Consider the following 15,134-nt stretch of genomic DNA (forward strand, 5'->3'; position numbering starts at 1 on the left):
GGGCAGAAATAGACACACAGATGTGGAGAATAAACGTATGGACACCAAGGGGGGAAAGCTGTGTGGGGTGGGGGTGGTGGTGGGATGAATTGGGCGATTGGGATGGACATGTATACACTGATGTGTATAAAACTGATGACTAATAAGAACCTGCTGTATAAAAAAATAAAATTCGAAAATTTTTTTAAAAAATAATAAAGTTATTTATTTAGTCACATGATTTATATCTCTGTTGTTCAGGCAGTGCAACAATATTTTCACTATTACTGCTGTATAAAATATTTTAACTTTTGGGATGAATTAGAAATTCCCTCATTAATTACTTTTATACACAAATAATGTGTATAATATATAATACATATTATATGTGTTTGTTTTTATAGATTAAATATTAAAATTTCTAATAACTTAGATGTTCTCGGTTTTAATTCACACATTGGATATCAAATATGGCAGTTAAAAGGATTCCTCAATACTCTAGGTAGAATGCATACAAGTTTCCAAATACATATAGGAGTATTTTACAAAAGGAAAGAAAGTTCCCAATTACTCAAAGAAATCTAACATACCTGATGCTACAGGATGAGCATGTTTACGTGAAGTTATATACTTTCTAGTGTTCCACCTGAATTTTTTTGAATCAATCGCAGTTTGAACAATTGTTACCTTTGTGAAATCTTCAGTGCCTTGTATCTGAAAGTTGACAGATTACAAGCTATATCATACAGTTGAATGTTTCTCTGTTAGGCTACTATCTCAGACCCTCTCTAAATATCTGGGCCTGAAAATTGACAGTAGCAATAGATATTAGATATCTTTAAATACCTGGATATGTTAGTTTTGTGAGAGTCAATATTCTACATACTTTCACTGATTTTTAATTATTTTGCTCATATTTATTACAAATGAGAAAAATAATCGAGTTAATCATCAATGACACTTTAAAATATCACCCAGAAAGTTTTTCTATGTGGCAGGAAGAAAGTTTGAAAATCAATGGATTTCAAGAAATCTTCCAACCTTGTGACTGTCTTCAATATGCTTTGAATAACATTGGTGCCCAAATCCAGAGTGAGCAGAGTTTTATGCCTAGGAGAGTAGACAGAGTTGGGCAGGTTTGGGCTGCCTTGAGAATCTCTTACTTGGTCATCTAAATTCCCAACCAGCACCCCCCAACTAAGCTCTATTGTTATGTATTCAAGAATAGAGTTGGGGAGCACCATAGTCAAGAATAATGTTTTACTTCCTCTCACTTGGCATCAAATTGATGCTAGTGGCATCCACGTAGAAAATTTTCTTGTGACTGTTTCTCAGCTTAGAATTCCTCTTATTCCCACCTCAGTTTCTTCCTTGTGTCCCAAATCTACCTTTTAAGCACTTCTACCATAGCTGTAAATGTTTATTAATCTATTTATATATGTTTCTTTTCGCTTGGTTGAGAGATCTCTTGAGGGCAAGCTGAAAGTCTCATTCATCTTGACCACTTTAGCATCTAGCACTGTTTCTGTCAGTTGCTTTTAAAAAATACCTGATTTAATTGACTCTAGGTCCCTCTTTCAAGTTACTTTCTTTAGCTGTATTTTATGTGCCCTCTGATTCCTCCTGACATGTGCCTCTCTTACTCTACACACACACAGACACACACATAATACAGTCTTACTTCTTTCTTTCTTCTCATGGCACAGCTTCTCCAATTTTAATTGGAAGGGTAACCCAACAGCTTAAATATGAGAAGTCCTTCATTTCTACATTCACTTTGAAAGTATCTGGGGAAATACCACTGGTACTCACTTCAGCATGGGACTGACAGAACATTTTTAGAGCACTGCTGTTACAGTCCAGAGAGAGTAGTCCTTCTGCAATATGTACATGAACTTAATAGGTCCTCTTTTGCTATTTACAGTTGCACCAAAATCTAACTGTGGTCAAAATGTGTAGCTTGGCCTAATTCATTGACAGTGAATAGGAATAGCTTGGTGTTTGGGCTACCCAGTGCCAAAGCAATCAATTAATTTGGTGTGTGTGTTTTTGTGTGTGTGTGTGTGTGTGTGTGTGTGTGTGTGTGTGTATGGAGGTGGTGGGGGAAAGGGAGAGAATGAGAAGGTGGAAAAGTGACAATTTTTCTAACATTAACACGTTGGACAAATGGCATATTGACCTGAAGATGTGAATCAATATTTCTTTACCTGATGGCATGTTATAGGAATTAAGAAAGGAGCCTTATAAGCTTTTCGTAACTGACAATCTTCCACAGCTCCATGAATGAGGATGACATAAATTACAGTTTCATCATAGATATCAGTTTTGGTGTTCTTTGGTATATTTTTTACATAAACGTTACAGAGTTTTAACTGCATCTTGTAATTCCAATCCTATAAGAAAAACACAATTTCATAGCCTATTGTTTATAAATTTTAATATAAATTCCTAAATAGTTAATTTCTAACAAAACTTAAGGGCTATTTCACTCAGAGAGAAATACAATTTTATATAACACCTCTTACCTCATAAGATAAATGTTCCCTGATTTTTTTGGCAGTAATAGAAAGTCCAAGTTTTAGCCACATTTTATATTCAATGTGAGGACAGAATTGTTCAAAAGTTTCATACAAATGATGTTTGGGAATAAAGTATGCCTGGAAAGAAGAGGATATCAATTTTTTTAAAGTCTTTTATTGAATTTCTTACAATATTGCTTCTGTTTTATGTTTTGGTTTTTTGGCCACGAGGCATGTGGGATCTTAGTTTCCCAACCTGGGATGGAACCCACACTCCCTGCATTGGGAGACGAAGTCTTAACTACCTGACTGCCAGGGAAGTCCCAGAGGATATCAGTTTAACATTTCATCCTGTGCACCCATGATTTAATGAAATGAGGTTTTCTCATTTATATATGTAACTTTAAAGCTAATAATTTAAATTATATAGATTCATGTTATTTCCTGGAAACCTAATAAAATGTATCTATTTAGTAAATATTTGTGCAATCTTGTCACACACTAAGCACTAAAAGACTACGTGATCCAACGAGAGGTTCTTTATTATTCTTACAGATTCTGAAAAAAATAGAAAACCAAGTATCAAAGATCATTTAACCTTTTCTAAAGACATAAGTATTTCTAAAAACACATTATTTGAGGGGAGCGAGTTTTTTGGTCAATAATAAAATGCAGATACTAACAATGAACAGACTATTGGCTATTAGGAATAAGCTGCTGTGAATACAGAAGACATTGTGTATGTTGGTTTTAATTTCTCTTAGTAAGTATCTATGAGTGGGGTTGCTGGGTTATAGGGTAAGTGTGTATTTAACCTTATGAGAAACTGCCACACTGTTTTCAGATGAAGTTGTAACATTTTACCCTTTAACTAGCCATGTATGAGAATTTCAGTTGCTTCACATCCTTGCTAATACCCTGTGTTCAGTTTTTTTATTTTTAGCCAATGTAGTAGGTGTGTAGTGATAACTTATCATGATTTTAATTTGCATTTCTCTGAGAGCTAATGATATTGATTATTTTCTTCATGTGTTTATGGGTAATTTGTGTATTCTTTTGTGAAGTATCTGTTCAAATCCTTTGCCCAATTTTTAAAATTGAAGCATAGTTGATTTACAATATTATACTAGTTTCAGGTGTACAACATAGTGATCCAGTATTATTATAGATTATACTCCATTTAAAGTTATTACAAAATATTAACTCTATTCCCTGTACTGTGCAATATATTTTTGTAACTTATTTATTTTATACATAGTAGTTTGTACCTCTTAATCCTCTACCCTTATTTTGTTCCAACCCCTTCCCTCTCCCTATTGGTAACCACTAATTTTTTTTCTGTATCTGTGAGTCCATTTCTGTTTTGTCATATTAATTTGTTTGTTCTTTTTTTAGATTCCACATATAAGTGATAACTTATAGTATTTGTCTTTCTCTGACTTATTTCACTAAACATAATACCCTCCAGGTCCAACCATGTTGTTGCAAATGGCAGAATTTCATTCTTTTTTTATGGCTTAGTAATATTACCATATATATGTATATTTTTTATATATATATATATAAAACCACTTAGGTTGCTTCCAGGTCTTGGCTGTTATAAATAATACTGCTGTGAACACTGGGGTACATGTATCTTTTCGAATTAATGTTTTCATTTTCTACATATACCTATCCAAGAGCAGAATTCCTGGATTATATGGTAGCTCTATTTTTAGTTTGTAGGAACCTCCATACTGTTTTCCATAGTGGCACAAATTTACATTCCGACAAACAGTGTACTAGGCGTTCCTTTATCCACATCCTTACCAACATTTGTTATTTGCAGAGTTTTTTTTTTTTTCACTTTTTGACCGCACCTTGCAGTATGTGGGATCTTAGTTCCCCAACCAGGGATCAAACCTGGGGCCCCTACAGTGGAAGCACAGAGTCTTAAACACTGGACTGGCAGGGAAGTCCCATTGTTATTTGTAGACTTTTTGATGATAGACATTCTGACAGAGGTTTTATTACTTCATTAGGGATGGCAAGATGGAGATATTCTAATTCTGTCATTCTACATTTGTTAGCTGGAATTCTTCTACACAGAAGAATTTTTCATCATTTTTTTTTCTTTTTAGCTTCCTTGAAAGAGTTCATAGAGGAAAGGCAAGATAAATGTTTAATTTTTTCTTTTTTAAAAGAAGCAATCCAGAATTCCCTGGTGGTCCAGTGGTTAGGACTCCGGGCTTCCACTGCCAGGGGTCCAGGTTTGACCCCTGGTTGGGGAACTAATATCCCGCAAGCTGCGTAGCATGGCCAAAAAAAAAAAAAAAAAATATATATATATATATATATATATATATAGTAAAAAAAATAATAAAACATGGTCCTTTCAAAAGAAAAAGAAGCAATCCATTTTCAGAGACATAAATTGATATCCTAGCAACCTTTATGGAATAAAAAATAGGTGTCATTATCAACTTATGGGTTTTTATATATTTTGGAGATTCAATTATTTACAGTCATTATTTTTTCTGAGTTCACATTAGGCCAGTGGAAGCCTCTGCTGCTTTGAGGATTTTGTCCTCAATTGTGTGTCAGGAAACTTCCGTCCACTTTGCTCAACTTTTCTAGTAATAAACCCCAGCTCTTTGACTTGTTCCCTTCCTTACCCTCCAAATTATGGTATTGATAGTTAACATATCCCATCTAATTTTCCCATGAGAGATCTCATATAACCAGTTTTTCTGGTTAAATCCTTGTTTCAATATAGTAGGTTAACTTTTACAAACCATTTTGTTAGGACATTATAGTGTGTTCATAAAATTTTACAACAAGTTTTATTTCTTTATCATCCATATTTTTAAAAAAATTGTCGCTAGACTGTAAACATATACAAGTACAAAAATAACCTTAAATTTTGTACTAGATATTTAACAAGGTACAACAGTAAGACATTAGGTGATGTTTTCTGACCTCCACTACAGTTTTGCAGGTGGCAGAATATTTCATAGGTTCATTAGTCAAGCAGTTTAGCTCTCCTATTATTGCCCCACTGATCACAAAGTCTGTGTAAGTTATTTGGTAATCTTTCTCCTCTGACTCCCAGATTATTTGGTCAATTCCCAAACCTGGCTTTGATCTTTGAAGCTGTTCAGGAACAAAGAAAGAAAAAAAATACATAGGCCAGTTAATTTACCAAAACTATTTAATTTATGGCTTTTTCCCCCTTTGGTTTTAACAGTTATAATATTTATATATTGTTTGAGAACACGTATTACTCATAACTTTTAAAGTGAATTTATTAAATTAGCAATGACTTGGAAAAAAAGCATTCTTAAATACTCTGATCTTTCTGATCCCACCTACTCACTCAACCTATACCTGTCTTAGAATGGCTAAAAGCCCAACTCAAACATAAGATAAATAACAATGTATATTATAACTTTCCATCTTAATGCTGATCCTTTGAGGTTTCTTGTTATCAATAGCAACGTATGGCTTAAAGGTGATGGCTGGTATTATCATTGTGTCTGAGGAAGAAAATTGTTGTTTGGATAACAGCTGCTGTCCAAAAAAAGGAATAATGGAGTTCTTAACATTGAAAGGTATTTATTCTCTATTATGTAACTTTTTAACTAGTGCTCACAAGGGCATTTATAAATGTCTCTGCCTTACCTTTACCATGCCTGAAATAATTACATAAATTCCTTGGGGCTCATCACCTTCTTCAAATATATCATTTCCACAATCAAATGTTACAACTCTGGATCTTTCCTAAAAAAATCACCAAATACATAAGCTATAAATAATATTTTAGTGGTGATTGGAGTTTACATTTTTTTAAAAGTTGTACATTTTAAAGTAAATGTTACTTTAAAATATCTGAAATTTTGTGTTAGTAATAAATTTGTAAGAGAAAATAGGAATTACAGCTAACAAAGAGAAGAAGGTGGATATTCACAGGTATATGTAATTTCAGATGGGGTGTTCATACATAGATTAAAAAACAATCTAATCTAGGAATAAGAGTGTAGTAGAAAGATGAAAATATTTCATTTGGATGAAAAATAGGACAGATAGAAGCTAATGGCACATATGTGTCTTATACATACTCGTGCTCTAAACAGCTGATGAAGTAATAAAAAAATTCATTCATTCAAAATATTTTAAGCAGGTGAAAAAAATATAATTTGTCTTTTGTTACTTATTTGATATAGAAAAAGATGTTAATAGAACAGGTTAAATCTCTTTATTTGTTCATCCCACAAACACTTATTGAACACCCGCTATGTGAGATGCTACATGGTAGGAGTTGAGTATTCAAAAGCTGGATGAGGTAAAAATTATAGTAGGGGAGAGAGATGTAAAGATAATAATTGTAATATAATGCAATGATGCTATAATAAAGATATATAGTAACAGTGGTGATTCCTTTGGTCTTCCAAACTCTGGATGGACCATAGGATGTTCTTCTACTGGTGGGGTATTTGACTCTAAAGCCTGCTTTTCAGAGTACCTTTGGTGGGGGTGTTTCCAGAGAAGCAATAAGCAGAGGAGGTTTTGGGGGAAAAAAATGAAAGCAAAGAGCATTTCAAGATAAGTAAATAGCACTCACAGAGGAATGGACTTAAAGAACAGTATAAAGTTCTTGGGGTACCATGAGTGGTTCAGTATAAATAGAGTATGGGGTATATGACACATGGGTAACAGAAAGTAAAGATGGAGAGGTAGGCAGGAGGCAGACTGTGGGAGAACTTTGTATGTCATTAAAAGAGATTTTGATTTTATCCTACAGGTAATCAATGACATTTAGATAATTTAAAACTGAAGAGTATCATGGTTAAATCTTTACCTTTTAAAATACCATTTGCTGATACGTTAAAGATAGTATTACTAACAAATACAAATATTACCTGAATAAAGCTTATATGGTCTTGGTCTTTATCTAGCCATGGAATATGATAGAGTGCTTTGTCAACAGTAAGAGGTTTGTACATAGGTTGAAGATCAAGTATCTCTCTTTTTCTGGCCATTATTAACTAAAACCACAAAAGTTAAGAAAGGAAATGAACAAAATTGGTGTTCACAGAATGTTTAAAACAATTATGGTTTTATACTATTTCCTTTTCTTGCTCTTCTGAGATTTTTGTTCTTCCATGGAAACCTTCAACTTCTCACGTTATAGCATTTTTCTATGTTATCATTATTCTGAAGTCACAGATTACTTTTAAAAGTAAATCTTATATGTCCATGCCACTCTCTCACTTCGTCCCAGCTACCAAATGTAAAATAGATAGCTAGTGGGAAGCAGCCGCATAGCACAGGGAGATCAGCTCCGTGCTTTGTGACCACCTAGAGGGGTGGGGTAGGGAGGATGGGAGGGAGATGCAAGAGGGAGGAGATATGGGGATATATGTATATGTATAGCTGATTCACTTTGTTATAAAGCAGAAACTAAGAAAAATAAATAAATCTTTTACCGAAGTATAGCACATATGCAAAAAGTGCACAAATCATAATGTCCATCAAAGAACATTTACCACATGAAATATCTGCGTAACCAGCACCCAGATTAAAAAATAAAACATTTATTGAACCCTAGAATCCTCCCTTATGTTCTCTTCTAGTCATTACTTCTACCCCAAATTAATCACTCTTTTTCTATTACCATAGTTTAGCTTTGTCTGGTTTTGAACTTTATCTGCATGAAATCAACGAGTATGTACTTAGTTGTGTCTGGTTTCATCTGCTCAACATTATGTTTCTGAGATTCATCTATAATGTTGCAAGGAGTAAACATTCATTCATTTCATTTTCACTGTTGTGTAGTATTATGTTTTATGAATATACCACAGCTTTATTTATCTGTTGTTGATTGACATTTGGACTGTTCCAGTTTTGAAATGCTGCAGTGAATACTTGTTTGCTGTACATATGTACTCATTTCTGTTGTATATATGGTTATATAATCTAATTTCTGGGTCTTAAGATATGTATATGTCCAAATTTAGTAGATTCTGCCAAATAATTTTCCAAAGTGATTGCATCAGTTTATATTCCCGCTCTAATGTTCCAGTTGCCGACACTTGGTATTGCCAGTATTTTTGTTTTTATTTTAATTTTAAGTATTCTGATGGTTGTGTATTTGTATTTACTTTTGGGTTTAATTTGCATTAAGCTTATGATGATGATATTTGGCATCTTTTCTTATGTTTATTGGCCTCCAGAATATTCTCTGTTAGGAAGTGCCTGTTCATATCTTTTGCTGATTTTTTTAAAAAAATGAATTTTCTGTCCTGTTCTTATTGATTTGTAAGATATTTTTATATATTCTGAACATGAGCACTTTTTTGGATATATTTATTTTGAAAATTTCCTCTACCTTTTTGTGGATTATCTTTTCATTATCTTGTAACCTTTTTTGTCTCTCATTTTCTGCATTACTGTCTTCTTTTGTATTTAGTTGATTTTCTGTAGTGAAACATTTAAAACTCCTTTCTCATTTATTTATATGTAATTCTTTAGTTATTTTCTTTTCTATTACCACAGGGGTTACATTTAGCATCCTAGAATATAACACTCTAATTTGAATTTATAACAGTTTAACTTCCATAACATACAAAACTCTGCTCCTTTAACAGCTTCATCCCCACCCTTTGCAGTTGATGTCATAATATTACATCTTTATGTGTTGTCTGTCCAAAACACAAACTAAATATTTTTTAAAATGCATTCATCTCTTAAATATGACATTACAAGCCAAAGCTGTAATAATTCTAGCTTTTAGACTAATAATTACTTTAAAAATATATTACTCTCTTAAATCATGTAGAAAACAAAAAAAAATGGAGTCAGACACAGTTATTACAATAACACTAGCTTTAATAATTGCCCATGTATTTACCTTTACTGAGATTTTTATTTCTTCATATGGGTTTGAGTTATTGTCCAGTGTCCTTTCACTTCAATCTTCATGACATGTTTTATAATTTCTTTCAGGGCAGGTATAGTGGTAATGAACTCCCTCAGATTTTGTTTGTCTGAAAATGTCTTAATTTCCCTCTCACTTCTAAGGACATTTTTGCTGGATATAGGATTCTTAGTTGACTATTTTTTCTTTTAGTACTTTGTATATATCAGCCCATTTTCTTCTGGTCTCCAAAGTTTCTGATGAGAAATCCGCTGATAATCTTATTGAGGACCCTTTGTATGTGATGAATTTTTTCTCTATTGCTGATTTCAAAATTCTCTCTTTATCTTTCAGCAATTTGATTACAATGTGCCTTGATGTGGGTCTATTTGAGTTCACCCTACTTGAAGTTCACTGAGCTTCCTGGATGTTAATATTCATGCCTTACATCAAATTTAGAAAGTTTTCAGCCAATATTTCTTTAAATTTCCTGTCTGTTCCTTTCTCACTCTCTTGTCTTCTTGGGACATATACATTGCATGTGTTGGTCCACTTGATGGTACCTCACAGGTCCCTTAGACTCTGCTCACTTTTCTTCTATCTTTTACTTTCTATTCCTCAGATGCTATAATTTCCATGGTCCTGTTTTCAAGGAGACTTTTTTTTTTTTACCTTTTAGTTCTTGCCACGTGGTGTTATACATATTTTACCTTAGGTTCATTCTTAAGGATTTAGAGTTTTTAATTGCTATTGTGAATACAATATTTTTCCACATTTTCTTTACTTGTGGAATAATTTTGAAAGTTGATCTTGTTTCTGGAAACCCTATTGAATTATTTTATTGATCCTATATTATCAATTTTAAGTTAATTCTCTAGGGTTTTAGATTAAACAATCAATAGGCAATAACAGTTTTATTCTTTTTCCAAAACTTCCATCTCTCAAGTTCCTTTTATTTTTCTTCTTGATCTGGCTAAGACTTACAAGCACAGCATTCACTACCTGGAATGGTACTGTTCTTCTGACTTTAATGGGAATAATTCTAAATGTTTTGCCATCTAATACAATGTTTGCTTCAGATTTTTAATAGATACTTTTTATCCAGTTAAGGATGTTACTTCTTTTATTAGCCTTTGAACATTCTGAATGAGAGTTGGATTTTATCAAATGACTTTTCTTCTTTGCTCTCTTAATAAGCGAGTTATATAGCTATTTTGGGAGACAAAACCTTCTTAGTCATAGTGTATTATGCCAGATTCAACTAGCTACTATTGTGTTAAAAAGTTGTATATATGTATTCACAAGTATAATAACTTTTTTTCCCTTATACTATTCTCGATTTGGGGAATAAATTTTATACTTACAGAATGAGTTGGGACCCTCTCTAACTTTTTACATGTCACAGTACCATTTAAATAACTTAGAGAAAGGAAATGTAATTAATTCTTACCCTATAATTGAGTGTTCTTATAAATCACAGTTTTTATGGAAAAAGTTGTTTGAGTGTCACAGGTAACTCCCAGGAACATATTGATACCCAGTTTAGCCTAGGATGAGGAATAGTTTCATTATACCTTTAGTCTGGGTGCAAAGCATAGAAAGAAGTTGTCCCTCACTATGGCAAGAAAGGAAAGGGAAGTTGACCAATAGAACTGCAGGAAGGAAACTCTCTCTGATAGGTGCTTTTCTTTAGACAACTATTTTAAGTTATATATTTATATTGCAGGAATGGCCTATATTGGAAAGAGCCAAAAGTAGGTTTGACGATCATAAATAACTATATATCAAGTAAGTATATTTGCTTTGAAAATATTCTACCATACCTTATTAATTTCAAAACCTTCAATTTTATGAAGAATTCCTTTTAACCTGAAAACTTTAACAATTTCTCTAGCCAAACTGAGCATGACATTAATCTCCTCCTTTGTTTTCATAGTGACAGCGATTTCTGGGTGGTCATACTCTAAGTAGCCTGAAAAATAACAAAATATTTTCAGAGGAAATAGGACATTGCTTAAATATTTCATGTGGACAGTAAGCTAATATTTCTTCTTTAAACTCATGGAGTATAACCCTCACCACAGGGAAATGTGTCTCTCCCTGAAGAGACCTCTACAATCAATCAAAATTCACCAGTAGTTACAGAATTCTGCCTGACATTTTCTTGTCGGCAGCCCATACCTGTGTCTAAGCCCGTGAAGGACAGACAGCCCTAGTCCTAGGATCAAAATTATACTGAAGCACCTATGCTGGACACTGAGAGGCTCTCCTTGGCTCTAGGTCTGGAGTTCATGACCCAATTTTTCATTCTGTTTAAACGAAGATTTCTGACTACAGACTGTGTGCTTAAATATGGCTTCTGATCAAGTTCTCTCACTCCTCCTGGGTCATTTCCACCTGTCCTGCCTGGGCATCTAGATCACTCATCTATGTTCTCCTGCCTGTCTGATGTGGATTCCTGGATGTCCATGAGAGTTTCATCCACTTAGGACTTTTTCTTGGTCATGACCTCTTGTCTGGCTTGACAACTACCTGCCATGCAAGATCTCTCATGCTTGGCCTCATTCCCAGGCTTGCTGTGTTCTTTTGTTGTCCACCATCTGGTACCAAACCCCCTTCTTCTCCACACACATAAACACTGTGCTATAGGGATGTGTCTGTCTCACTCCCAGGATTTGTGCTGCACTAGGACCATGAATTGGTGTGATTCAGAGAACAGGCTGTTGTCACGTTTGGGCACTGAGCCTCCTAGCAGTCACATCAGCGATCTGTGAGGCTCTGTTCCGATTTCAACTTGTTTTAAAGCCTAAATTGTCAGATGGCAACTCTGTGGCAAACGGAGGAAAAAATAGCTTCCTTCCTTGTGTTGCTCAGGAAGAAAACAGAATTTATAAGGTGATAAAGACATGCATAACCATGGCGTGTTTTCTTTAAACAGAAATTAAAAGTCCTTCACTGTGGTATAAGGCAGAGAGAACAAATGTGGAGGGGTAATATTACACTATTCTCATCCAGCCAAAGATACGATCATGTTGATTGTTGAAGTTATTCATTTTATTATTGATAGTAAGTAGGTCTCCTCAAAGATCAGTTTCGTTATCAAAACCATTGCCTCTCTGAAGAAACGATGATAAGAGATGGTCATGTTAGATCTTTAGGGTGAGAGGTACCTACCTAGCTCTTTCATAGCATGTCCTGTATTCTTCGTTATCCTCCTTAATAACATCTACGGAACAAAAGAAATGTTTTGGGAGACAAAACTGTTATAAAATGTCTTTACATTTGCAACTGATGAATTTTTAACCTAAATTAATAACTTTAGGGCTTCCCTGGTGGTGCAATGGTTAAGAATCCGCCTGCCAATGCCGGGGACATGGGCTCAAGCCCTGGTCCGGGAAGATCCCACGTGCCGTGGAGCAATTAAGCCCATGCTCCACAACTACTGAGCCTGCGTGCCACAACGACTGAAGCCCGTGTGCCAAGAGCCTGTACTCCGCAACAAGAGAAGCCACTGAGATGAGAAGCCTGCGCACTGCAAAGAAGAGTAGCCCCCACTCACTGCAACTAGGGAAAGCCTGCAAGCAGCAACGTAGACCCAACGCAGCCAAAAATAAATAAATAAAATGAATAAAAAAAATAACTTTAAAGAAAAATATGATGGGGAACTTTTCAGGAATTAGAATTGAATTTTGTGCAATGAATTTTATTTTACTCTAGCAGGAGTGGTGGAGAGGATAAGAAGCGGCATTACCTAGGCTAATTTTGAGAAGCCTAAAGGTAAGTCATATATTTTTTCTTAAAGTAACTTACTTTAGGATATTATTGATTCTGAAAACTGCAGGCATGCTAGTACTCTCCCATTCAATTTTTGATAGCCTCCAAATTTCGTAAACAGGTGTGGCTTTCAACCTTAAATGAGATAGAAGTTTTAACCAAACTATGTGGGAGCAGAAATGAGGACTGAAACTGGCCAATATCTTAGAGATTCAAGTCCTTCTGTATTTTCTACTGTGTATCCTCAATATGAGTGGTTATAAAAGGTAATAAAATTCAGCAAAATAGTTTTATAGTTACAGGTGGTGAAGAGAGAAAAGATACAGCTCTTTGTATTCAACTACATATTGAGTGTCAATGTTCTCAACTACAAAGCTTTGGGCATATAGCATATAGAATATAGCATTCAGGGCTTCCCTGGTGGCGCAGTGGTTGAGAGTCCGCTTGCCGATGCAGGGGACACGGGTTCGTGCCCCGGTCCGGGAAGATCCCACATGCCGTGGAGCGGCTGGGCCCGTGAGCCATGGCCTCTGAGCCTGCACGTCCGGAGCCGGTGCCCCGCAACGGGAGAGGCCACAACAGTGAGAGGCCCGCGTACCGCAAAAAAAAAAAAAAAAAGACTATAGCATTCAAATGTTCTAAATTATCTTGAAAGGTGACTGCTTAATTCCACATAGCTGGCAAATTTGTGGGGACATATAATCTGCCTAATTGAGAAAATGAAAAATAAGGTCTAGAACTTAGGCCCTAGCATTCTCTTTGCTGTTTATTAGCTATGTGTGTGACTTTGGGTATAATCATTTAACCTCTCTTGGCTTCATTTTTCTCATCTGTATAATGAGAGAATTAGATGTGGTTTCCCTCTAAGTAAGTTATTGGTACTCCTTTCCATTTGCCATATCCCCATCCTTTACTTCTTTCATTATTTACTGTGGGAAAATCAGGGATATAGAGAAATAGAAGGAGCCTTTGGGAATTATGAGGAAGGTCCGTTGGCTCAACCCTGCGATCACTTATCATCCTCTAATATTTCCTATTTAATGCATCTGTAGCCTGACAGATCCTGGAACTTGCATTGAGAGAAGCTGACCGCTGCACACAGGTTTCATGACAGCTCCACAAGGACAAAAGGATGTGCTCCAAGAGCCTCATAACTTGTTAATATGGCATAGACACTTCAGTAAGGAGCCTTTTGAGTAATCTAAATGTTGATCAGTTTCAGTTTTTACAGACAATTCTTAGCAAACCAGGAATCAAAGGTCATATATAGACAGAAGACATGATGGGTGAGGGAGACTGAGGGGTGAGGAACATAAACCATTTTCTTAGTATTTAAAGTTTTCCTCACCTGTTTAACCTGTTTAGAACTGGCAATCTTATCAATTATAGTCATTATGTCTGCTTCACCTTGGATATATCCTTTTAGTATAGCATACTTGAAGGACATCTGATGACTCATCTTTTTATCTAATATCTGCAGCAACTTTGGTGTTACGAGCTAAAAAACAGGACCACTATTTAATATAAATTGTACAAATTATAGTTGACTTTATGTTGGTTAGTTTAAAATAGGTATTAATAAAAAATGACATGCTCTCAATGGTAACTATAGTAACTTGTCAAGATTCTTGGTTATTTTATTCATAGTATCTCTATAATTTCATGGCTAGAGTTATTTCCCCATAACTAATAATATTAGATGTCTCTGTGAGGTTAAGACTTTATTCTTTACTTATTTCCCTTAGAGAGAATTGCATGCTATTTTCAACTGGTTTAAATTCTTGGAAAACAATGTGATTAATCTTCTGGGCTTAGGCCATAAAATGACCGTCTATAAAGTACTGTCACTTTTACCTGCTAAACCTCCCACTAAACTTTTCACTAGATGGTTCATTTGAGTGAGAGTCCACCACAACTATACTCCCTGTTTGACCCCACAATTAACTTTTCATTGTTTCTTTGCTGAG

At 34.8% G+C, this 15,134-nt stretch overlaps 1 protein-coding gene across 1 annotated transcript in view; it reads right to left on the reverse strand.

Annotated features, from left to right (window-relative positions):
* Positions 1–529: 529 nt before the first annotated feature.
* Positions 530–15,134, reverse strand: part of SLC9C1 (solute carrier family 9 member C1) — an 84,976-nt gene continuing 70,371 nt past the window's right edge. The window contains exons 17-25 of the mRNA XM_030760700.2: positions 14,516–14,665; positions 12,568–12,619; positions 11,217–11,365; positions 7,397–7,522; positions 6,159–6,257; positions 5,457–5,630; positions 2,505–2,636; positions 2,187–2,372; positions 530–693 (exon numbers count right to left, since the gene is read on the reverse strand). Of these exons, the coding sequence (XP_030616560.2) occupies positions 547–693; positions 2,187–2,372; positions 2,505–2,636; positions 5,457–5,630; positions 6,159–6,257; positions 7,397–7,522; positions 11,217–11,365; positions 12,568–12,619; positions 14,516–14,665 (1,215 nt within the window). The 3' untranslated portion in view covers positions 530–546. The remainder of the gene's footprint in view (positions 694–2,186; positions 2,373–2,504; positions 2,637–5,456; positions 5,631–6,158; positions 6,258–7,396; positions 7,523–11,216; positions 11,366–12,567; positions 12,620–14,515; positions 14,666–15,134) is intronic.

This window comes from Delphinapterus leucas, chromosome 4, assembly GCF_059928025.1.
Source record: "Delphinapterus leucas isolate spDelLeu-1000000601 "Yukka" chromosome 4, BTC_Dleu_Yukka2, whole genome shotgun sequence".
Taxonomy (NCBI): Eukaryota; Metazoa; Chordata; class Mammalia; order Artiodactyla; family Monodontidae; genus Delphinapterus; species Delphinapterus leucas.